General features: G+C 35.5%; 2 protein-coding genes across 4 annotated transcripts; both read left to right on the top strand.

Moving 5' to 3' along the window:
- The first annotated feature begins 2,768 nt into the window (after positions 1 to 2,768).
- Positions 2,769 to 14,873, top strand: LOC106764589 (large proline-rich protein BAG6). Of its 3 annotated transcripts, none has more exons than XM_014648867.2 (18): positions 2,769 to 2,949; positions 3,787 to 3,990; positions 4,100 to 4,217; positions 4,523 to 4,639; positions 4,739 to 4,857; positions 4,998 to 5,078; positions 5,678 to 5,836; positions 5,934 to 6,003; positions 6,085 to 6,236; positions 7,197 to 7,361; positions 7,447 to 7,518; positions 10,786 to 10,906; positions 10,975 to 11,289; positions 11,379 to 11,521; positions 11,613 to 11,837; positions 12,022 to 12,612; positions 13,872 to 14,027; positions 14,164 to 14,873. In XM_014648867.2, exons 2-18 carry the CDS (start codon positions 3,862 to 3,864, stop codon positions 14,233 to 14,235), a joined length of 2,805 nt encoding a protein of 934 aa, XP_014504353.1. In that variant the 5' UTR covers positions 2,769 to 2,949; positions 3,787 to 3,861; the 3' UTR covers positions 14,236 to 14,873. The 3 variants fall into 3 exon arrangements, with proteins under 3 accessions (XP_014504353.1, XP_014504354.1, XP_022638321.1); XM_014648868.2 differs by having other exon boundaries at positions 10,999 to 11,289; XM_022782600.1 differs by lacking the exon at positions 2,769 to 2,949 and adding an exon at positions 2,987 to 3,085.
- Positions 14,874 to 19,384: 4,511 nt separating this feature from the next.
- Positions 19,385 to 23,488, top strand: LOC106764590 (L-ascorbate oxidase homolog). Its single transcript, XM_014648870.2, has 8 exons — positions 19,385 to 19,658; positions 19,738 to 19,847; positions 20,899 to 21,169; positions 21,607 to 21,709; positions 21,948 to 22,293; positions 22,375 to 22,740; positions 22,841 to 22,919; positions 23,002 to 23,488. The coding sequence occupies exons 1-8, from the start codon at positions 19,527 to 19,529 to the stop codon at positions 23,212 to 23,214; spliced, it is 1,620 nt and encodes a 539-aa protein (XP_014504356.1). The 5' UTR covers positions 19,385 to 19,526; the 3' UTR covers positions 23,215 to 23,488.
- The last annotated feature ends 65 nt before the right edge of the window (positions 23,489 to 23,553 follow it).

A 23,553-nucleotide genomic window follows, 5' to 3' on the forward strand; every position in this document is an offset into this window, starting at 1 on the left:
GTGCAGATTTACAAGAGCGTTGTTAGTAGTTTTAGCTGCTGGAACTGTTTTGTGGTTATTAAATTTTCAGAATCTGTTTTATGCTTTTACTTAAGTTATGTTCAACTTATTATGTGCATTAGTCATGAATCAAGTGCTGTACTTGTATGTGCATTGCCAATAATTGTTATTTGAATGATTAAAAATGAAGTTGTTGTTTTGGTTTATGAGCATTGCTGTTTTGATGCATTCCCAAATTATTGCAGTTGGATTCTTTGATGTTGAACCTAAATATTTCCCATTACGTGAAAATTGTACAAACCAGACTTCATGTGCGTCTAACATGTTGCAACATTTTATTATACTTTTCTTGTAATTTTGAATTGTAGTTATTTCACTTATTTTACCAATGTGAACCTATTCATTGTAATCACAGAAAAAGGTGTCATGGAAGGTCGAGGATGAGGATAAAGTTCTAAAAATTTTTCATTCTAAAGCATCTCATAGACTCTCAGAAGTGTTTAAAAAATCTCGAAAAGAAGGTAAAAAGCCTAATTGGATGGGAGATATAGTTTGGAATGATTTGTTGGAGAAGTGGAACATGCCTATGTATCGAAAAAATTGTGATATAGCTAAGAAAAACCGTGGATCTGAAAAGGGTGGGAGTTTGTACACCGGAAGATTTATTTTGGCATCTTTATATATTTTAAATTCATTTATAAACTTAATAACAATTGTTTACTTTATAAATTTCTTTATTTCTAGTCACAGGAGCTTGGTCGTCCAGTCTATGTTGATGAAATCTTTCAACAAACACATATTCGTCAGAAAACAAGGGATTTTGTAGATGAGAGATCTAGGCGGACATATGTTAGTTTTTGCCAACTCTATAATATTTTACACAGTATTTATTATATTAATGTAAACATTTATTATTTCAACAGGAAGAATTTCAAACCAAATTTTCTCAAGCAATATCTAAGACTACATCGGTTGATGTCTCACAATGTAGTCCCCTAAACCCTGTTAAAGAGGAAAGACTAAGGAATAGATGTTGGTTAGAGGCTAACAGGTGGAAAGTACAAGGGACGTGTATATGGGATTGGACATGTTGATTCTCATAATAATTGTATTGACAATTACATACAACAAGCTCGAGTATCTTCAAGTGAGCATTAAATGTAAAAGAGTTTTTATTGAACTTCAAATGCAACTAGCAAATATTGAAAAACAAATTCGACAAATGAATTTCCAATTTCAAACCAGATTTGACACCTTACAAAATTTTATTGGTTCAATTATCCAATATCTTTTGTCTTTGCCAGCCGTCGTTGCACAAAATATTTTTCAAATGTTTGAACAAAATCAGTCGTACGACAATGATCAAGTGCAACCACAATACAATGATCAAGTGCAACCACAATAGTAAACACGAGATAAAGAAATTTTTTTATCATGATTATTAGTATAGAGTACTCTAAACATTATGTTTGACTTATCAACCCTACACTTTTTTCCGATTATTAAACATTTCTATTTTATAAGGAAATTTGTAGGGAAATTTTCTTGCTATATCTTTTTGGATTTCACGTTTTGCAACGATTACTGTATATAAACTTTCCATTGAATTAGGTTGTATCAATTATCCTTTTTCCATTTTTTTTGTCTCAACTCTATTTAGCTTCTTTGACTTTTCAACATGTTCGATATCTCTTTTCAATTCTAGTTATCTTAATACATCATTTTCCCACCTTTACATGACAATGTATTTTTAATTTTTTTTTCAATCAATTATGTCATGATAAGTTTAAGTTAAAAATAGATATGAGAAATTACCTAAAATAATAACATTATTTACTAGTGTTTTTTATGAAAGTTTTCAATATAAAGAAAACATGACATGTGAACGCATCATAAATCGATAATAATTTAACTTAGTTTATAAGGGTAGAATGTTGTATTTGAGATGTGCAAAACACTATATATATAAAATGTCAACAATTCTGTAATATTAAAATGGAAAAGTTAATAGAAGAATTTATGTTTATATCCCTATTTATTTATCAATTTATATAAACGGTTTATGTTCTTTAAGTTCCTTATATTTATTTAGCTGCTATTTTTTATTTTCAGAAATGTTCCTTATTATTTACTGTGTTATTTACCTTGTGTTGATTTTCTCAGCTAATATTTTGAAATTCGAGACTAAAGGATGATATTTTTATCATTGCTTTTAAAAATTTCGTTCGAACTGTAATTTCAATTAAGTAAATATTTTACATTTAAAAACTTCGTAATTGAAGTATTTTACATTACGATTCGCTTTACGTGACTCATTTGCCTGATCAAAATTTTATTAACAAAATATAAAAATGGATAAACTTTGTTTTGATGTATTTTCATAAAAACAATTCAATTAATTATTTAAATTAATTTCAAATGGAAAAAGTTATATAAACAGGTTTTTTCTTTGTTGAATGTTGAGAGTTTAGTTTGAAACTATAATTTATATTTTCATTACACTCAAACTTTCATAAACTTATATTCTTTTTATTTACTCGAATTCGTTCAGTTTTAATTATTGATATTATTTTACAATAAAATATTTTCTCTATTGAAGATATACTTTTAAAATTACGTAAAATATGGTTTTCAAATTGTTTTTTTTTATTTAATTCCTTTAAAGTCTGGCCATAGATGAAAGGCAAGCAATTGGGCCAGAATGGGCTGGGAAAGGCAGCCAGCCCAGTCCAAAAGAACTTGTAGACGACCAGTTGGTATTCTTGAAGTCTTTGCAGGGAAATGAAAACTTTGGAACCAAGGCATGTATAACATTAATAAGAATTATATAGGAGATTAGGAAGCAGAAGCACCTAGCAGTAGTAGCATCGTCATCGTCGTCGTCATCATCATCATCATCACCTTCTGGAAAGATCATAAGCCTGCAATCCATCTCCGGTGACTCTCACGGTGAGCACTTATTCTTCCTTTTATTTTCCTCCTAAGCTCTCTAGAATCTTCCAAACGCAGATCTCTTATATTTCTTTCTCTCTCACTTCTTGCGCCTCTTTACTTTAGCCGCGCCAACTTCCTCTACTCAACCTGGGTACAACCTTCCTCTGCTAAAATCTCTCGCAACCTTCAATCGCACTTTAATATACTGTTTCTAATTTATTTATCGATTCTACTTTTTCTTTTTGAAGAAAAAAATTCAGAAATTTCCGATTCATCTGTCAAATTCTTTTCATATTTTATTTTTCCCCCCTATTGAAATGGGCTATCAAAACCTCGCCAATATTTTATATACCTAATTACTTTAGCGAATCTTGAATACGTTTTTTGGCTGTGTTGCTCTGCGTGTATTTTTATTGGATGTGAGCATAGCCAAATTCACGCGTGATTGCATGGGCATCATACAACATTATTTTGATGGTTGCTAGTTGTTTTTATGATTGAGAAATGTATCATCGACATCTGTTCGTTCCCGAAAACCTAATTGATGTGTCCAATGACATCGAGGTTCTTGATGACTATATTCACATTTTATATTGGAATTTATGAGATAACTTGCTATCTGCTGGGTTTTTTTGATAGTTTGGTTTAATGTCTGAATATGGAGGTTTACTGGGTTTTATATTGCATATTTTTTGCACACTGATGTGTTTTAGCATTACCGGCCATACAAACATAGTGTGTTCTTTTTGCGATTTTTGCTGCGCTTTCCTGTTGCTTATTTATGCATCGATGAATCTTTTTCACTCTTTGGGTGATTAACATGCCCATCATCTGCATTGTTTTGAGTTGCAGCTACTTTGGTATCTTTTTGTCTGGGTTAGTTCTGTCGACTTCCTTGGTCCAACACATTTGCAGCTGAACCGACAGATGGCGGGTCAGTTCTCCAATGAAAGCTCCAGTACTGGAAATATTTCAGCAGAGTGTTCAGATTCAACTGTTCAGCTCAATATCAAAACTCTAGATTCCCGCATCTACAGTTTTCAAGTGAACAAAAATGTAAGCTATAATATTCAATCCTGTTATTCTTTTGCTTTTTTGAGTCCTATTGAGGTAAAGATCAATAGCTTCGTGCATAACCCTCAAACTGGTTCCAAAATCATTTCAGATGCCTGTTCCGTTGTTCAAAGAGAAAATTGCAAATGAAATTGGTGTTCCAGTTAGTCAGCAACGATTGATATTTAGAGGAAAAGTCTTAAAGGATGAACATGTTCTTTCTGAGTATCGTATCCTTCAAATTGCATTTTTTTTACTGACAACTTCAAGCTTAACTGACCTGGATTTTTCTCAGTTTTAAAATATTTTGTTTCATCATGAAGTAAACGCATCATATATGTTCCCTGTCTTTTCTTTTTCTTTTCTTTTCAGCACCCTTATTAGTTTGGCTTTGGAAATTGGGATTGCTTGACAGAAGGAAATTCTGTGACCCCTATAGCAGAATTTTTTAATTATATGGTGAAATGAGTTAGTATTTTGAAATCAAACCGTGATACTCATCCCTGTTTTATAATCAAATCCTTAACCATTTAAGATGTTGAGAATGGGCATACATTGCATTTAGTTGAAAGACAACCAAATCAGCCACAGGCTTCTGGTACGAGTGCTGATGAGCCCACTGGTACAAGTAGTAACCAAGGTTTAAATTCAGGTTGGTCCTTTTATGTTTTTTATCTTCAGGTTTTAAGACATTATTGGACATCTGCTGTAGTATTGTACTATGCCAGTGATAAATTTCGTTGTTTGGAAGGAAATGATGTGGGCTCAGGGCCTCCTCGTAACCGTCTTGGGCAAATTTCACACAGTGTTGTTCTTGGGACATTTAACGTGGGGGAACAGGGTGAAGGAATTGTTCATGACATCACTCGGGTTTGTTATCGTATTCTTTGTGTTTATCTTAAGTAGTTCATAGACTTGCATTCTATTCAGTTTCCAGGTAGGTATTGGAAATAATGATTTGCTTTGATGTTGCCTAAGAGAAATTACATACTGTTTTGTTTTTTTTTCAGGTTATTGGGCATGTTTTAAATTCTATTGGAAACGGAGGCCAAAGTACAGTAAACGGTCCTAATGCTGTGCAAACTTCTTCTGTTAGTACCATTTTTGCTTGAATAGATGATCATGCATTGTTTTATTTTCTATCATTTGTATGATTTCCTGGGGTATTGTATTCATATGATTAATTTTCTTAATCATGAGTGACTGAGTTAGTTTTATCCATGTATTGTCTGATTTCTCCTTCATATTTGAGTTCTTCTTGCAACTTTGCATATTTAATTTTGCTTGACTTGTTCAATCTTATTTTCTCGAATCATGAAGCAATATCATGTGGTTTTTATATCAGGTGACTTGTGTTTTATAGAATAAAAGTGTTTATCCATTGTCCCAATAGTGTCAAATCTCAAGTTCCTCATGAATGTCTGATAAAAAAAGTACCCAGTGAATGTTTATTTATCGTAATTTGGAGTCTTTATATTTCTGGTTCAGCGGATATATATTTGTTTTTCCTTTCAATATTAACAACATGGTATTATTAAGCCCTCTTATGTGTTATTATCAGTTTAGTTTGTGAATAAAATTGATACAGAACACAGATTTGTACTGATACACTTTGAAGTCTCTAAATGTTGCTTTTCCTACCTGCATTATGCAATATATATCCTTTAAACTAGGTTGGTGTGTGTATCAGGCTCAACCAGGCAATGAAACTGAAGGAATGCGTGCTGGAAATCAAAACCCAGCAGGAAACCAGGCACCATCTGGACAGACATTTCATGGTCCAATATCTGTATCTCATGTTCAGATTCCTGTGGCAGCAGGATCCATACCCCTCCCATCTCTCAATGCAGTGGGAACAAGACCTCTCTTTTGGCACTCAAATTTTTCTTGTGGAAATTTAATACATTCTTCATGTTATTTAACTTTTTTTTCTTTCTCCATTTCAGCCAATTCCTGATTCATTGAACACACTGATCGAGTTTATGAATCGCATGGAACAGACACTGACACAAAATGGTAATGATGTTAAGATTGTTGCTCTTTTATTTTTAATTTAAATGAAATTAAAATATTTATAATTGCTTAATGCTTATGCAGGTTATCAGTCAAATTTTTCGTCAGCTAACCCTGGAGATCAGAGAGTGGAATTGCCTTCTAATGCGCAAGGGATGCCGACTATTGAAGCATTAAGTACTGTCTTGCGTCGTGCAGAGAGATTACTTGGTGGTCAAACTGTTGCTGCACTATCTGTAATGAACACGTCCCATTTACAAATATTTGTTTTCCCCTAATAGTAAATACATTTTCTATTATCTGCAAGTATTAGATGTTTGCTGAAAGTCTAAGACTTGTACGTTATAGATTTTCAACATTAAGTTTAAATTTTGTGTAAAATAAAAACTGCATGATTCTTTTAATCAGTAATACCTTGAAAGCATGAGTGCACCATGTATTTGTCTCTGGAGCAAATTAGATGTTGTTAGAATGACTACCATGTTGAGTATGCTCATTTCAAAGGCTGATGGTGATTTTTTATTTATTTATGTGACTGAAAATAATCGGTAACTCATCCTAGTGTAGGGTTTCAATAAACTTGTTGATTCCAAATAAGCCTTTATTTTGATGTTGGAGCACTTACCAATTTTAGCAGGATTTGTCTCGGTGAACTGTGCCAAGACATGCAATTTGAAGTATCTTGTGAATTGATCAGTTTAGGGATGTCCACACACACATCTCATTCTGCAATGTCATTTGACCTTTTTAACCCGGTTAATATATCTAGGATATGTAGTCAAACTCAAATCAGTTTGAGATTTAATTTTAAGACAACTCAAGCTGTGTTTGGATTATCGATGTTTTCTGTTGGAGGGTGCTGAAAGTACTTTTGAAGGATATCCTCTATATCTTTTGGTGTTAACATATTTTTAGAAGGTTTGCTCTTTCCAACAGTTATCGAAACATGCACTCACGTTTGAGACATGTATTTATTTCATACTTATAAAACCTCAAGACTGCTGATATCTTACTGTCCATCCTTGTCCATAACCATATTAGCAGATGTAATGATACGAAAATCTTACTTCTGTTTAACCCTGAAATGTTGTTATCATGAAGTGCCTATTTCATTTAAGGTTTTGTTTGTGTGAACGTGTCTTACTATCTTCATTTATCTTATCTGATTATGTTTTACTTGTAATGTGCGACTCTAGCATATTGCAGGACGCTTGGAAAGAGAAAGAGCTTCTGCTGATCCACGTATAAGAGGTCAAATACAGTCAGAGTCAGCGCAAATAGGACTTGCTATGCAGCATTTGGGTGCACTTCTACTTGAACTTGGCCGAACAATGCTGACACTGCGTATGGGACAATCTTCTGTATGTTTTCGTTATTTTCTTAAGTGATCTGGTTTACTTTATTGTGTCAACGTGTCATTCATTCATGACTACTTTCAAACTTCAGGTAGAATCAGTTGTTAATGCTGGACCAGCTGTTTACATTTCTCCATCAGGGCCAAATCCTATAATGGCGCAGGTTTGTCAGCTATTTTGATCTATTCTAAGTTTATTCATGGTGAGGCCTCATGCCAAGTTTAATTATTTAAGTACTGGCTGATGATTTGGTTAAGTTGATTGATCCTTAATAAACTATACCTTGTTGATACTTAATTTTAGTTTGCCTGATTTTGGTTCAAAAATTAGAAGCCCAATCAATGGTGTTCCTGTGGTGTCTGTATAGAAGGATGATTTTGTTGTCACTTTCCATGATTGAGGTTTTAAGATGTCAACTTTCTTTGGCAGACCAAAGTGATGTCAACAGCTTCTTTGGATAACTAAAGTGTGTATTCAAATAAAGCTAACTTGGATTATGCATATTGGAATTTTAAAAATTAAACTTTTAGTATAAAATTAAATTAGTTTATTTTATTTGGTTGACAAGTTTCACCGAATAGTTGTTTTTGATTTTTATTCCGAGATTCATGAGATGGAGTTTTAGAGAGATTCCATTTCCATTCCCTATACCATCTTTTCTCTTCCTCACCAGTGTAAAGAATCTAGGGTTCAACCCAAAACCTTTGCTTACTTCATTCTTTCTCTTTAGTCTTTCCTCTGCCATGTGCTGTTTGCTAAATTAAAAAAATGTGGTTGAGAAGATAAGAAGATATTTAGATTATTAATGATTTAGTTAGAGGGGTTTGTTAAGTATAAGTAGGAGAAAAAGGATGGGAGAGATTAAGATGGGTTATCATTGTAAATTGAGGATTGTCTCTTTGTATAAAGAAAAAATTTTAGATGAGAGTTTTCTCTCCTATTCTTGTTCTTTTCTTCCTATTCAATAAAAAAAATTCTTTTCTATCTCTTTTTAATTCATGCGTTTGATTGGGGATCTTACATGAACTTTAGATATGGTCAAATTATAGTATATAAGTATGTGTAAATCTCATATCATAAACAAGTTGGGTTTGTAAGGTTGAAAGAGATTTAATTATGGTTTCTTAGATAGTATTGAGCCCAACGACAAAGAAAAACTGTTATGTACTTTCCCTGTGGGCTGATAAAAACTTGGTGAAATTTTCATCGAAACCATGTATGTTTTCCTATTTCTGATTATTCCCTACTGCCACTGTTCATGCCAAATGTACTGTTCACCACAGGCGTCACTGTTATTCATCAGCAACTTCCTGACAAACATTTTCTGGCTGAACTGGCACTAGTTTACTGGTGAGCTTTCTTCAGTCAATCATACTGTTCAACTTTTTATGGCGAGCTTCTTCTGCCCAGAGACCACCGCCACTGTGATGGTCAGTCTTGCTCTTCAACAATTACCGTGCCTTCTGAACAGTTTTGCTCCCCATAATTGCCAAACACTCTGAACATTTTTGCTTTCTAGCAGCAGCCTTGTCCTCTAAGCACTTTTTCTTTCTGACAACCGTTGTATCCTTCAATATTTGCTTTTCAACAGCTGTCGTGTCCTTGGAGCATTTTTTTATTTTCGGCTACTGTCATTTCCTTTGATTATTGTTGCTTTATGGCAGCCACGGTGTCCTATGAGCATTTTTTGTTTTTCCGATAACTGTTATGTCCTTTGTTCACTTTTGCTCTCTGGCAGCTGTTGGGTCCTCTGACCATTTTTAACAAGTTTAATTCGTGATAAATATGCTCCATTTCGAGGGAAGTGTTAAAGATGCGATTTAAAAAGATGAAGCATATTGAATATTTATTCTCAATTTGACAGAGAAGTTTGTGTCCAGAAAACATTTATTTTGTCATTATTAAAGTTACAAAAACCAGTTGGTTGACATGTTGACTAAGTCTCGCAAACAGCCTTGTGTTGATGACATTTGTAACAAAGGTATCTCGTATGCTCCAATTCGAGAGAAAGTATTAGAGATACAATATGATCATGGTAGAGATATGATTTGGTTACATTACGTTCGAAGATGTGATATGATTATATAGTAAAATATCTTACCAAATTATTTTCATTATCATATATTGATTTTGTTTCTTATTATTGTAGCTCTCCTCCCTTATATAAGTATAATCTTATATACACAACACGAAATTTGTGGTATCCCTTCTTGGTTTCTCTCTTCTAAATATGCTACTACTAGTGTAGTATTATCCACGGTAACATTGTCAAAATACTTTCAAAACATCCTTTATTTTTTTCAACTGCAAACTAATTACAATGTTACAAAAATAACTGATGTTAACTTCCCTCATAAGAAATACTGCCTTTGTTCCCATTTATAGAAAACAAAAAAGTAACTTTTCTTGATTCTTTTTGTAAGAAACATTGACCTAGTTTCAAACGTATTCCTTGTTAAATTACTGATATACCCTAGAATTATAAAAAAATGTATTTACGAGACACTATTGTAAGGATAGTTTTGGAATGAAACTATTAGTTATGCTATCATTATTTAAAAATCACTAACTTAACCATATTCATTGCTCTTAGGAAATTGGCTCTTTTTTTCTTATAAATGGGAATGGAAGTAGTAGCAATGGTTGAAGACTACCTATCGTAAGAAAAACTAGATATAGAATCATTCAAACACTAAGTTGCCATACTAACAGGTGACAGTTCAGTCTAACAGACTAAATTATTTATCTAAGCATGTTGATAAATAATCAAGCAGAGGACATGGATGATAAAAAAAATAAAAAATCAAGCAGGGGACACAGAGCTAATGTTGATTCATTAATGCCAAATGCCTTAGCTATTAGGTGAAAGCACGGTAAAGGTTTTATATTACATTTCATGAGTCCTCACTCTAAAGAATCTTTTGTTTGTGCTTGAAGGGTGGATAATGGGAATGTTCACTGAACTTGTAGTTGAAATTTAACTTTTATAATTAGGAAGTATCAACTCTTGTCCGCTTGATGATAAAGGCTCTGATGCTGTTTCATGAACCAACAAGATTGAAAGGTTTTTTTATATTAGATACCTAGCAAATGGTTCCTCCAATGCTTCTTTGCTTTTGCTGACAAACTTAATTAAAAGGCACTACTTTAGCAACCAAGTTTGATTAATCAGAGACCAACAAGACCATGTGGGTTAACTGCAGAAGCATTTTCTGTCTCCCCAACTCCTTGTGATGTTGGAATTTCAGTTATCTGAATTTAAACTTTGTGCAATCCAGTTGTGGTTCACTTGGGGTGGGTAATTATGTGTGCTTATAGCAGTTCAAATTACCAAAATCCACCTTGCTTTTTTGTGATCACGTTTCTATCTCTGTATTTTTATTGTCTACATTTGCTATTTCTAGTCCTAACGAAGTTCTGCTATTTTCAGCCTTTTCCACTTCAGACAAGCTCCCTCTTTGGTGGCCCACTTCCCTCCTCAACTCCTGGAACTTTGGGTACCATTGGTATTGGAAGTGCTCCTAGGAACGTGAACATTCATATACATGCTGGTAAACAAAAACTAATTGTATTTCAACCCATGAAATATTCAACTTTTATCAATTTTTCTTCATACCAGGTACCTCTATTCCCATTGTTTCAGCAATTGGTTCTAGACCAAATAATGGGGAAGGGACCCGAAGTGAACAGCATAATGAGCCTGGTTCTGGTGGTTCAAGTTCAACACGGCAATTACCTGTTAGAAATGTTATAGCCGCAACTATCCCATCACACCCTCCTAGTGTTGGAGTCTCTAGTAGCACGCAAACTGGGTTCAGTGTTTCTTCTTCACAGCCACCTGATTCAGCTTCATTGTCGTCTGCTTTAGCTGAAATTAATGCTCGTCTTATGAATGTTGTTGGCAGTATGCAAGGAGATAACACAGCTCCATCAGGTGATTACCATTTTTGGTTTCACTATATGTAGTCTTTTCATAGATTAGATTAGTGTTTAATTTCAAAACATTTATTTGCATCCGGCCAGGTGAAATTGAATCAATCAGCAGGGACTCATCTTCTGGATCTGAATCAAGACCTTCTACACTAAATGCACAGCAAGATACCATGGAAGCGAATTTCTTTGGGGCTTCCAGTGCTTCCTTAGTTGGCAGTTCGTCTGAAAGTGAGGTACAGAAAGTACTTTTGCACATCCCTGGTGATTCATCTGTCTCCTACATGAGTAGCTTTTAGTTGACTGATGTTTACCTCTCACCTCCAGCTCCAAACTGAGGCAGTTCAAACCTCTGGTAATGCTGAGAGAGATGTTTTAGTTGACGAATTTATTTCTTCTTCCAAACAAGATTTACAAAGTTGTTCTAGTGGAGAAACTATTGTTAAACCAGAAAAAGATGGTGGCGTTTCAGCTGTCAGTGACGAACAAGATGTAACTGAACCTGCCAAGTCTGCTCCTCTAGGATTGGGTATGGGTGGCTTAGAGCGTAAGGTAAACTTATTGGTTATGGTTTTGTGCATAAGAAGCCTGAATTTCCCAATTGTTGTGCCATGCTACGCAAATTGATTTGTTTGCTATAATTTTGGAATTCTATATATCTCTGATCTTCCTGATGATTATTGCATCCATGACTATATTCTTGAATTACCCTTCGGAAATTTGCATGCCAAAACAGAAGCGAAACAGACCTCAACCTCCTGTGAGTAAAGTTGCTGATGATGGATCTTCCAGTTCTTCTGTCGATAAAAAGCAAACCAGAACAGATGGTCAACATATACTACAAACTCTCGCAAGTCATGGATCTGCATTGAATTCAAGAAATGTTAATGGTCCATCCCAGCGACCCTTGCCCTCCAGTGATCGTCCCATTGATGTGGCTGGTTTAATGTCTCAGGCTTTACAAAGTCCTGCTTTGAATGGTTTGTTGGAAGGGGTTTCACAGCAAACTGGAGTTGACTCACCTGATGGTTTGAGAAATATGTTGCAGCAGTTCACACAGAGCCCACAGCTGATGAATACAGTCAACCAAATTGTCCAACAGGTTGGCAGTCAGGATGTGGGGAATATGTTTGCTGGAGCAGAAAGAGGGCAGGGTGGTGGTATTGACATTTCAAGGATGTTTCAACAGATGATGCCCATTGTATCTCGAGCTCTTGGTGGGGCAAATCCTTCCTCACTGTTCTCTATTGAAGAAGCAGAACCTGGTGCACTCCACCAAGATGGAACGGTTAACAGAGATGAATATTCTGATAATCCTAGTTTACAGGTTTGTATCCATTTGGTAACAGAAATTCACTGGCTGTATTACTGCACCTCCGTGTTTAGTAATTTCTTTGAATTTTTTAGATCTTACATGTTTTGGCACTAGATGGAAGTCCTCTTCTATTGTTATTGGTTTACACGACGGTGTAATATTACAGGGGGGTGTAATATTTACATGTTTTGGATTTTTTCTTTTATGATTTGTGCTGTCAGCATAATTTAGTAGTTTACTTTTTCCTATAGTGGGATTCGCACGTCTTGGTGAGTGGTAGTTCTAGGTCCTACTAGGACTATTGGACCTTACTCGTCCCTTCAAAGACATCCCCAAAAGAGACTTTTGGCTGCAGTGTCTTAAAAATGTAGTCGTTAACAATGGAGCTGCATATTAAGGGAATTATGGGATGTTGAACCTTACTTATATCCCTTCAAAAATTGGCAAAAGAGATTTTTAGCTGCATTCTTTTAAAAAAGCAGCTATCAACAATGAAGCTGCAAAATAAGGGAATTATGGTTAAAATAATTTGGGCACAGCATGCTTTTTTGGCCTTTTAAGGAAGGCCAATTTTCTTCCTCTTTCTAATTATGTGTTGTCCATTACTTTTGAATGTGCTCTTCTTTACTACACTTGTCGTACATTTTAAATTCCCAATTCTCTTTTGTTGTATTTACTGTCAAAAAACAAACTTCCTCATGATTTTTATTTCATGAAATTTTCAGCTTTAATTGCTGTTTGTAGCCTTTCTTATAAAACTTGGTATATTTGTGTGAGATATGGTGTTTTATGTTCTCATGAACTAGTTCTATGCTTACCCCTGCTCCCGGGCAAAGAACCTTAACAATCCATGAGTGGGAGGTATATTTTTTGTTTTGTTAAACCTACTGCTTTTGCATCGTCAGCAGTTATTCCTAGTTCACTTCTGTATGAGTGGAAGGTATCCTACACTATTTCTATTGTAAAGATGGAACAAAATGACTTTTGCAGCTGGGCCAGCCAGGATGACCCAATTATCTGAGATTTAGGACCAAAAACTAAGGCTAGGAAGGGGTGGGATGTAAATCAAAGCCCTTTTGCTGTTTTTTAGCAACTTTATTATTATGTAGTTAAATGATCTGAACATCACCCCAAACTAGCTTTGTAAGTGGACATAGATTGCTTCTTAGAATAAACTCTTTTGGGAATGCCTAGCAATATTAATAATTTGTTTGCTAAGCTGAAATGCTATAGTTGTACTCCTATTGTGACAATTTCTTTTTGTTCTCCAGCTCGACCTTCAACCACTGGCTGAGAGGATTGAGCATTTGAGTCCTTCTGTAGATATTTTCGGTGCTGTAGCTGAAAATGCTGTCCAGCTATCTGGCTTGGGAAGCGTTTCTAATGATCTTCTGGATGAGTTATGCCACAATGAGAGTCTTGCCAGGGTAAGTAGTCCTTTATGTTGTGTGTTCTTTGCGAGCGGAAAGTTGGTTGTTGCACTGCCTAAATATACAAATAATTTCTTCTAAATTCTCGATGATTTATGCCCGGCTTAAAAAAAAAAGATTGTTCGTTGTGCAGGAATATGTAGATATGTTGCGATATGATGTAAGTAAGCTGCTCGAGGGACGTTCTGAAGCGGACAAATCCTAACTATAGTGTATGAATACACATTTTCTGCTCCCATTGCTTCTATTGTATCACAACTCTTGACCTTCCCGAACTTGTAGAAAATGAGTTATGGCGTGTAGTGTCCTAAATAATTGATTAATCATTAATTGATCTGGATCATTTTGACGGACTTCCAGATCATGTGTGAAAATTAACTTACGCCACATGCCAGATGGGTGTTTCAAATGTAGCGTTGAGAAGTTGACTATTTTTTCCCACACCCGCCTCCTGTTTATTCTGGAATGGAGATTCCGGAAAAGCACGTTTCACATGAGAATGGGAATGGGAGAAAAAGTAAGATGATGTTTAATGACTTCCACTGCCGCATTTTGTCTTTTAAGACTTACCCTCTTTTGGGCTTAATTCAGACAGTGGATGTTTCATCAAATAGTCTTGTACTGCTAGCGCTTCCATAAATGGCTGAATCTCGTTGCATTACAACTGAGTTTATCCAGGATTGAAGTATATTTTATAGACCGAGAACTACTTGAAAAAAATTCAGCACTTCTGTGCCATGTACTTCTCTCATTAAACTCGTGAGTTTTGGTATGTAAGATTATTTATTACTATTATTTCAAAATGATATATCAATGTTACACATACTCTCTTTACATGTCAAATATATGTTTTTATTCCGTTATTTAATCTTGAACTAGGTTTTTCATTCACTTTTCTTTTGATCATGTGAAACAGTGAAGGAAATAAATTAGATAAATTGGTAAAAATGTTTATCTTTTATCTTTGCATAATAATGCATCTTATATTGAAGTTTATACTTTCATAATAGAAATATAACAATCGGTGCAAATTGTATTTTGTGTATCGCATTTATCTTGTTCCTTGCATTGCATGCTTCGAGTTTGACTTGTTCTGGAGTCGAATCTATAGAAAAAAAAATATCGCAGAGTGGTGAGTGAACAATACTAAACTACGATTGCAAACTTTCTTTCCTTCCTAATCACCAAATAATGGAAATCAAAGAATTTTCAAATGGTTTCCTTAATTTGTTTGTTTTGCAATTATTTCTAGTCAAACAGATATTGGGAGTCGGCAAAATCTTCTCCTGGTACAAAAGTTGTATAACCAATGACTATAATAACGTGAATTTGAAAAACACATTTTTGTCACTAAACGAAACTAAATTGAATTTGAAAAACACATTTTTGAAAATGAATTTGAAATCAAACATGTGACATTGTTTTGTCATTAAACGAAACTAAATTGAATACATTACAATAATATTTGACACTGTGACATCCCAAAATATCATATACACATATAATATAATAGGATTCAATTATTATAATATGTAAAAGTAGTTGAGAGATGGAGATAACAGTATTTATATATTTATATATATATATATATATATATATATATATATATATAGTCATTCAAAATATAGAGGAAAATAAAACCTAATTAAAATCTTAAGAAATCTCCAAAATACATAATAGAATGAAGGTCTAGGAATATGACAATTACATGAAGTCTTTTAAATAAAGAACTAACTAGTCTGAATCTAATGGAAGTCCTGAGTACTAGGAGTTAGGTCTTCTGCAGTCTCCAAGGCTTGCTCCAGAGGCACATCATCACCTACTGTTCACATCCAAAAGATTGGATGATCATCGCAAGGAGGAAGGCAAACACGTACATCGCAAGGGTGAGCTAGGTCTCAAATAAACATACAATTTAATCCAATTCAATCTAATATTTCCGAGAACCTCCACACCCACATAAACTTGCAAATCCTCATAAACATGGACATTAATTTCATAAAACACATCAAAACAATCATCCTATCATATTAAGACCTCTAGACTCTTCCGGACTAAGAATGTATATAGAGCTGGGGCGGGTTGTGCACTTGTGGTGGCCTCTACTGCTTTGCAAAGCCATTGCCGATGGATTCCACCCAACCACACACAAGGCTGGTCCGTTACCGCAAAATAGACTTCCAGTGATAGCACCTACCCTAGGACTTCCCACTACTCTCACCACACGCGTCAATCCTCTCTAAGTGAGAACAAAAGACCGTTAGAGTGTTAGGGATAACCCCCCATAGTGGAAGCCTCTTACATACATTCAATACACTAACTGATCTCGCAGAGAGATCTCAATTTCATATTCAATCCGACCACCTTAAATCACATGATATTCCTCTTAAATCAAAATGTACCTCATAAACCACTTTGATTCATCAAACATAAAATTTCATAGTCATTCAAGTGCGTTCTTACTATATTGTCTTATACCAAACCCATACACCATCATACAACATCAACCATGTCATAAAAACAACTCATACATTACATACTTTCACAAAATCATCACTTATTAACACAAATTTCTTTATGACTTTTAATTATCAATACTTAAGTAATTCAAACAGCTTGGAGACCCTCACCAATGGCTCCGGAAGGGTCAAAAACCCCCCAAAACGACCTAAAGAACGTCCAAAACGGACACCCGAAACCCCACAAAGTATAAAAAACAAACACAACAGCAGAAAAGGGCGCCCATCGCCCTTTAGGAGCGCCCGGGCGTCACATTTATGCTGGAAACAGCAGAAAAGGGCGCCCTGCGCCCTTTTGGGGCGCCCAGACGTGGATTCTGCAGATTTTCTGCAGATTTTGCAGAACTCACCCACTCTCATTTCGTTTTAGGCCTTTTGGTAGATTTCTAGCTTGATCTATATGATGAATCAAACTTGCATAACCAGTTCTAGACATTCCTAACCCCATTCTTTAGTGTTTGTGCATCAATTCATACTCAAAATCTTAGTTTTCAACAACCTAAGGACTCAAATCTAGATTTACCAAATAGAAGATGTTTTTATCCCTTTAGACACCTCTAGCAAGTCAGGTTTGACTCAACTAAGTCATCCCAATAGCTTAACTCAACCCCTAACCCCTAAATCTCAAAATCACTCTCTCACTTCCTTTAGAATGGCCTAAAATTGAGTCTAAAAACACTTGACTACCTATCTAACAGTACTATAACAGAATCTCCATCCAAACAGTTCCAACATACACAATTTCAGCAGTCTAAATCATTCCAAAACAGTTTATAGTCATTAAATTCCAAATTCACAGATTTAAACACTTCCATACATGCATCTCAAGTCACTAGAACCAATTTCATGCCTCCAACAACATACCACTTCAAAAATTATCATTCATTCACATAACTCAACTAAAATGAAAAGTAGAACTAGTTCCCCTTACCTCTGAGTTGCACAAAACAGTTAATCCAAGACGCCCTAACAATGACTTTCGCGGTAACACCCTTACCAAACCTACAAATCACCAAATTAGTGGTAGAATATAGCTCTTAGAGCTAGGATATACCGGGAATGAAAAAGAAAATGCACAAGGCACCATAAACTGAAAACCCTAGGTCCTAGAACAGTGGAAGAGAAGAGGAAACGCTTACCGATCAGAACAGGAAATTGTTCGGTTCAGATTGAAGCTCTTGGTGCGGGAAATGCTAGAGCACCTTCAGTTCGAATTTTAATCGGTTCCGTTGACTGGAAAATTAGAGAGAAGGGGGAGAAAATGTTAGGGTAACAAGTTTTTTAGAGAGAGAGAGAAATCTGGTAAGTGAAGAAGAAGCTGACTTTCAGGAGACCCCTTCCTAAGTCAATAGGTTCTTAGATTATGGACTGGTTGTTCCAATTTAAGGCCCAATGACCCTATTTATATTTTTCTGGTTCTTACAGACACTAAGATGTAACATTGTTTTGTCACATATTACATTACGAGACCTTATACGTGGATAATAAAAAAATTTACAAAAGAAAATGAAATGAATAATATTTTTATAAAATTAAATAAAAAAATTGTATTGACACGTGAATGCTGTTTGTATTGTTTATTTTTTGAAAAAAAAAATCTAATTGAGTGAATTTTGAGAAAATTGAAACGTAATTGAAATGAAAAATTCAGGGTAGACGAGTTTAAAACTTTTTAACCAAAATGAAGCTGACTCTAGTAATTAAATCTTTGTTTTATAAGTTTTATAAGTTTTGTATAGTTTAGAAAAGGGGTTGTTTCCGTGAAGATTAATATTGTGTTTTTGGTACGTAGTGTGTGGGGATGGAAAAGGAAAAGTGAGGTAGGTGTGAATAATTTGCAGTGCTATAGTTTGCATGTGAGTGTGTACAGTACCTTATTTTTGCAGTACATATGGCCTACTCACTATAAGACAGATTGAGCTATTCTTAATTCCTCACTATATACTGTTTTACTTGGCTCACACAAACCAGACATGTGCATTCAAAACTCACCCCACAGACAAAAGGATAAGAAATCAAAATCTTCTCTTTCTTTTTCTCTGTCTTTACCTCTGTCTTTACCATGGAAGAAAGAAAGAAATCAAATAGCCTTATTATTCCATACTTAACTTATCTCCTTTTACTCTTTTCACTTCTTTTGACAGAATCAGAAGGCCTGTTTTCGTTTATTATTTTGACACTCTTGAAAATTGCAACTCATGTGAACCGAAATGGGTAGTGAGAGTAGTGGCTAGTAATTTAAGTTAGTTTAAGATCTGGCAGCACATTAGGTAGAAGATTCCAAGAACACAATAATGGTGGAAATGGGTAGTGTGTATTTGACTTTGAGGGAATTTTTTAGAATAAGATAGGGTAAAAAGGCTGATTGGTGAAAGGAGATTTCAGCATGTTTTGGGAAGTAGCTAATGTAAAAAGTACATGTTTTTTGTGATTGAAAATTTACGTATAAAATTGTTGACACGTGAAGTTGTGTGTTGGAAGTGAAAACAAAAGCAATTACTGGTAGGCAGAATGAGGAGGCCCATGTGGGTTGTGGTGAGTTGGGTTACACTACACAACAACAACAACAACACATGATTCAAATATTCAGCGCATCCTAGGACCCCCCACCGACACCCATTTCGCCATTTCCAGAAACTCTTTATGCATTTCAACAATCTTTCCTCTTTTTTCGACTCAATGCAACACTTCTAAATACACTTATAACTATTGTCTGATATAAATCAAGTGAAGTTTTTCCTGTAGCTTAATATTTTTTAATTGCTACAGAAAATAAAGAAAGAAAGAATAACATTAGCGTGGGCTACCAACTTTTCCTCTATCTTTTCATTTTACCCTTTACGGCTATAATCATTTGAGAGAAGCCGTGTTTCTTCTCTCTCTCTCTGTCCCGCACTTCAGTTTAAATGTAAATCCGTCCCTGCTCACTCCATTCCCCTCTCTCTCTCTCTCTCTCTCTCTCTCTCTCGTGTTGAAGATGTCGCTCAACATGGCGGTTGTGCTCTGTTTTTCTCTCTTTGCAATGGCTGCTGTCGCCGAAGATCCCTACAGGTTCTTCAACTGGAATGTTACGTATGGAGACATTTATCCACTCGGCGTTCGTCAACAGGTTTTTCTCTCTTCCTATGCTTCGTATACTTGTCTTGTGTTGGAGGAGGATCTCATTCGTATCACGCATACGCATACAGGGAATACTTATCAACGGTCAATTCCCAGGTCCAGACATTCATTCTGTTACCAACGACAACCTCATCATCAATGTCTTCAACAGCTTGGACCAACCCTTTCTCCTGTCCTGGTAATAATAATCCACACTTGTTATGTTTTTCTTCCATTGGACTGCAACTTTCTCGAATCTCATGAACTCCATAAATACCTCCACAAATCTTACCTTCTCTTCGACCACAGGGAATGCTCAACGCACCCATCTAGATCTCCTCTCTATTTATAAAAATATCACTATCAGACAAATTACTGTTATTTATTTATGTTTCTCAAATACATATTCAATTCCATTAAGCTAACTCTTCAACGCTTTGATACCACATTTTGGATATATATAGCTATAGAATGCTATCACTAATTGCATTTTTTGAAACCTCATATTATGTATTATATGTTAAATTCAAATTATTTAATTTAACATTTGTGAAGTCCTTTTATATTATATATAAAGACTTTATAAAAATTTATAAACTTTGAATTGAGATTAGCTTACTGGTGTATCATATATAAACAGTTACCATGATGAATTTTTAGATACACACGAAATATCTAAATTGTTAAATTAGAAATTCCAATTAATTAAATCAAAAGTCTATGTAAACCTTTTAGAAAAACTGAATTTATTTAATTTAAAATATACACTGAATTTTTTGAAACATAAGTAAACATGACCTAAGAAATTACTTGAGTGGAACGTTACAATTTGGTATGTATAATTCCTAAGATAGTGTCAGAATAATTAAAGAGTTATAAAAAATTAAAACCATAAAAATCACAGTGAAGAAGACGAAACAGTGTGTGATTATGAGTTTGATTTTCTGTAATTGCTTAGCTAAGAAGTCAATAATTTATATTGTGGGCCCATTTACTTTATCTATGCTTGGCTGTTGTGGGCTGGAGACTGCGATGGAATGGAATGATTTATCACTTGATTTTTCTTTTTGACACTCAAAAGAGAGACCTTTACTTTTTGAATTAACATCACCTCCAGCTAATGAATTCATTAAGAAGCATTAAATTGCTGCTTCTGAAGTAAAGTAAAGTAATGAAAGAAACGTGGATGAAGAATTAAAAGAAAAGAAGGATAGATATATATAATAATGGTGGTTGAATGGAAAACACAGGAACGGGGTGCAGCAGAGGAGGAACTCATTCGAAGACGGGGTTTCGGGAACAACGTGTCCCATTCCTCCAGGAGGGAACTTCACATACATACTTCAGGTGAAGGATCAGATTGGAAGCTTCTACTATTTCCCATCTCTTGCATTCCACAAAGCTGCCGGTGGATTTGGAGGTATTAGGATTTTGAGCAGACCCAGAATTCCAGTCCCTTTCGATGATCCCGCCGGTGATTACACTGTCCTCATTGGAGATTGGTACAAGTTCAACCATACGGTAATATCACAAACACCACTTTTCTCTCCTCTCTCTCTCTCTTTCTCTCTTTGCCCTCCACATGCTTGTAATAATATTCCACAACTAATCTCATCACTACCTGTCAATTCTCACTTACCTGTCTAAGTGCGCCTCATTTCAAATCCCAACTAACTTTCTCCATGCATTACTCACTCACTCATCTTACTCTTATCCACCATTTTCTCCATCTTACTATTATTGTCTGGTAGTTGGTTGCTAGCTGCCAAATGTCGTTGGAAGGGAATTAGCCGCTAAAAAGTAAAAAGAAAAAAGAAAGCACTTCTTCTTAACATTTGTGTCTCTTAAGCAAATCAACTTATTGGGTAGACTAAAAAAAGTGTTTCTTGTTGTTGTTTGAAATATTTGAAATATGAATGCTGTTTGAAATCACCTTGTGTTTTTTTATTTTTTCACAGGATTTACGGGCTATTCTTGATAGAGGTAGCAGGCTTCCTTTCCCTGATGGAATCCTCATCAATGGTCGTGGCTCTAACGGAGAATCTTTCAATGTGGAACAAGGTATGCATGCCTAAATAAAATCACTTAAAATCCAACAACCTTCTCCTGCAACTTGTTAAATACGATTCATATAAATATGTGTCATGTCTACATTACGTGAGCACTTTTGTCTTATTCACGATTAAGATCATGGTTGTTTCCACTATTGAAGGAAAAACAAAGTTGTACATAACCTAACCTAACCTAAGCTAGAGTAAATTGTGAGAAATAAATAGCGTGAGTTTCGGGGCACACGCAGGAAAGACGTACAGGCTGAGAATATCAAATGTGGGGTTGGAAAATTCCCTGAATTTCCGCATACAGAACCACAATTTAAAGCTGGTAGAAGTGGAAGGAACGCACACGGTTCAAACAACCTACTCATCTCTTGACGTGCACGTGGGCCAGTCTTACTCTGTTCTGTTCACTGCGGATCAACCTGCTAAGGACTATTACATCGTGGTCTCCTCTCGATTTACATCTACAGTCCTCACCTCCACTGCCATTCTTCGCTACAGCAACTCCGCAGGCCCAGTATCAGGCCCACCCCCTGGTGGACCTACCATTCAGATTGATTGGTCTCTCAACCAGGCCCGCTCCATCAGGTATCTTCTTTTTTGTCAAAGTTCATTACTTTTGTGTATGCGCTATGAAGTGAAGCTGAGGAACTTAAATGGTTGTTTCAGGACGAACCTGACAGCAAGTGGACCAAGGCCGAACCCGCAAGGGTCGTACCACTATGGTCTGATAAACACGACAAGGACCATCATACTGTCCAGTTCAGCTGGTATAGTGAACGGCAAACAGAGATACGGAATCAACAGCGTGTCTTACGTTGCTCCGGACACTCCTCTGAAGCTGGCAGACTACTTCAAAATCCCAGGTGTTTTCCGTGTCGGAAGCATTTCCGACAGGCCCACTGGAGGTGGCCTTTACCTTGACACATCTGTTTTGCAAACCGACTACAGAGCATTTGTGGAGATTGTCCTCCAAAACGAGGAAGACGTCATTCAGAGCTACCATCTTGATGGCTACTCTTTCTTTGTGGTTGGGTGAGTCATCATCGCTCATCAACCATTATTCATTCATATGCTTGGTCAACTTAAAACCATTATTAAATTTGTGAATCATTTGTACTGTGTGTATGCGTAGTATGGACGGAGGACAGTGGACGACTGCTAGCAGGAACGAGTACAATCTTCGAGATGCAGTTTCGCGGAGCACCACTCAGGTTCGAATAATAAGCATTCTGTCTCAACAATAGAGTATTTACCGATCAAAATATTTAATAATGTGGTTATTGGTGCATGCAGGTATATCCCAAGTCATGGACTGCTATCTATATTGCCCTTGACAATGTGGGAATGTGGAACTTGAGATCTGAATTTTGGGCACGGCAATACCTCGGCCAACAGTTTTACATGCGCGTTTATACAACATCAACCTCAATCAGAGATGAATATCCTATTCCAAAGAATGCACTGCTTTGTGGTAGAGCAAGTGGGAGACGCACTCGACCCCTTTGAGCTGCCAATATCAAAAGCAGTTTACTTTTCTCCTTCTGATTTTTCAATTTATTTGTTTCGATAATTTATGCTATTATTCATGGTATAATTACGGCGGACATGTTTGATTTAAGTCACAGGTGACCCCAGCTCGAGGTCACGTTAATTCTTTTCCAGAAAAAAAAAAGAAGAAACAATATTCTATTCTCTTGTAATTTTCCGAAATTTACTGTTTTTATTGGATATTAATGTTGGCATTTAGCTGGTGGCAAGCGTAATTCATTCAGCATTGGTAGTTTCTTCTCTAATTGAAAATAGTGAGCACTTGTATTCCTTTACATTTTACGTGTCCAAACACAC

Source organism: Vigna radiata, chromosome 6 (genome assembly GCF_000741045.1).
Source record: "Vigna radiata var. radiata cultivar VC1973A chromosome 6, Vradiata_ver6, whole genome shotgun sequence".
NCBI lineage: Eukaryota > Viridiplantae > Streptophyta > Magnoliopsida > Fabales > Fabaceae > Vigna > Vigna radiata.

What these genes read in the sequence shown, in the direction of transcription:
- LOC106764590 (XM_014648870.2), top strand. Translation starts at nt 19,527, where the DNA reads ATGTCGCTCAACATGGCGGTTGTGCTCTGTTTTTCTCTCTTTGCAATG. An exon ending in CAACCCTTTCTCCTGTCCTG is followed by an intron (nt 19,848 to 20,898) that starts GTAATAATAATC and finishes TGGAAAACACAG; the next exon opens with GAACGGGGTGCAGCAGAGGA. An exon ending in TTTCGCGGAGCACCACTCAG is followed by an intron (nt 22,920 to 23,001) that starts GTTCGAATAATA and finishes TGGTGCATGCAG; the next exon opens with GTATATCCCAAGTCATGGAC.
- LOC106764589 (XM_014648867.2), top strand. Translation starts at nt 3,862, where the DNA reads ATGGCGGGTCAGTTCTCCAATGAAAGCTCCAGTACTGGAAATATTTCA. An exon ending in TTGTTCATGACATCACTCGG is followed by an intron (nt 4,858 to 4,997) that starts GTTTGTTATCGT and finishes TTTTTTTTTCAG; the next exon opens with GTTATTGGGCATGTTTTAAA. An exon ending in AGATAACACAGCTCCATCAG is followed by an intron (nt 11,290 to 11,378) that starts GTGATTACCATT and finishes GCATCCGGCCAG; the next exon opens with GTGAAATTGAATCAATCAGC.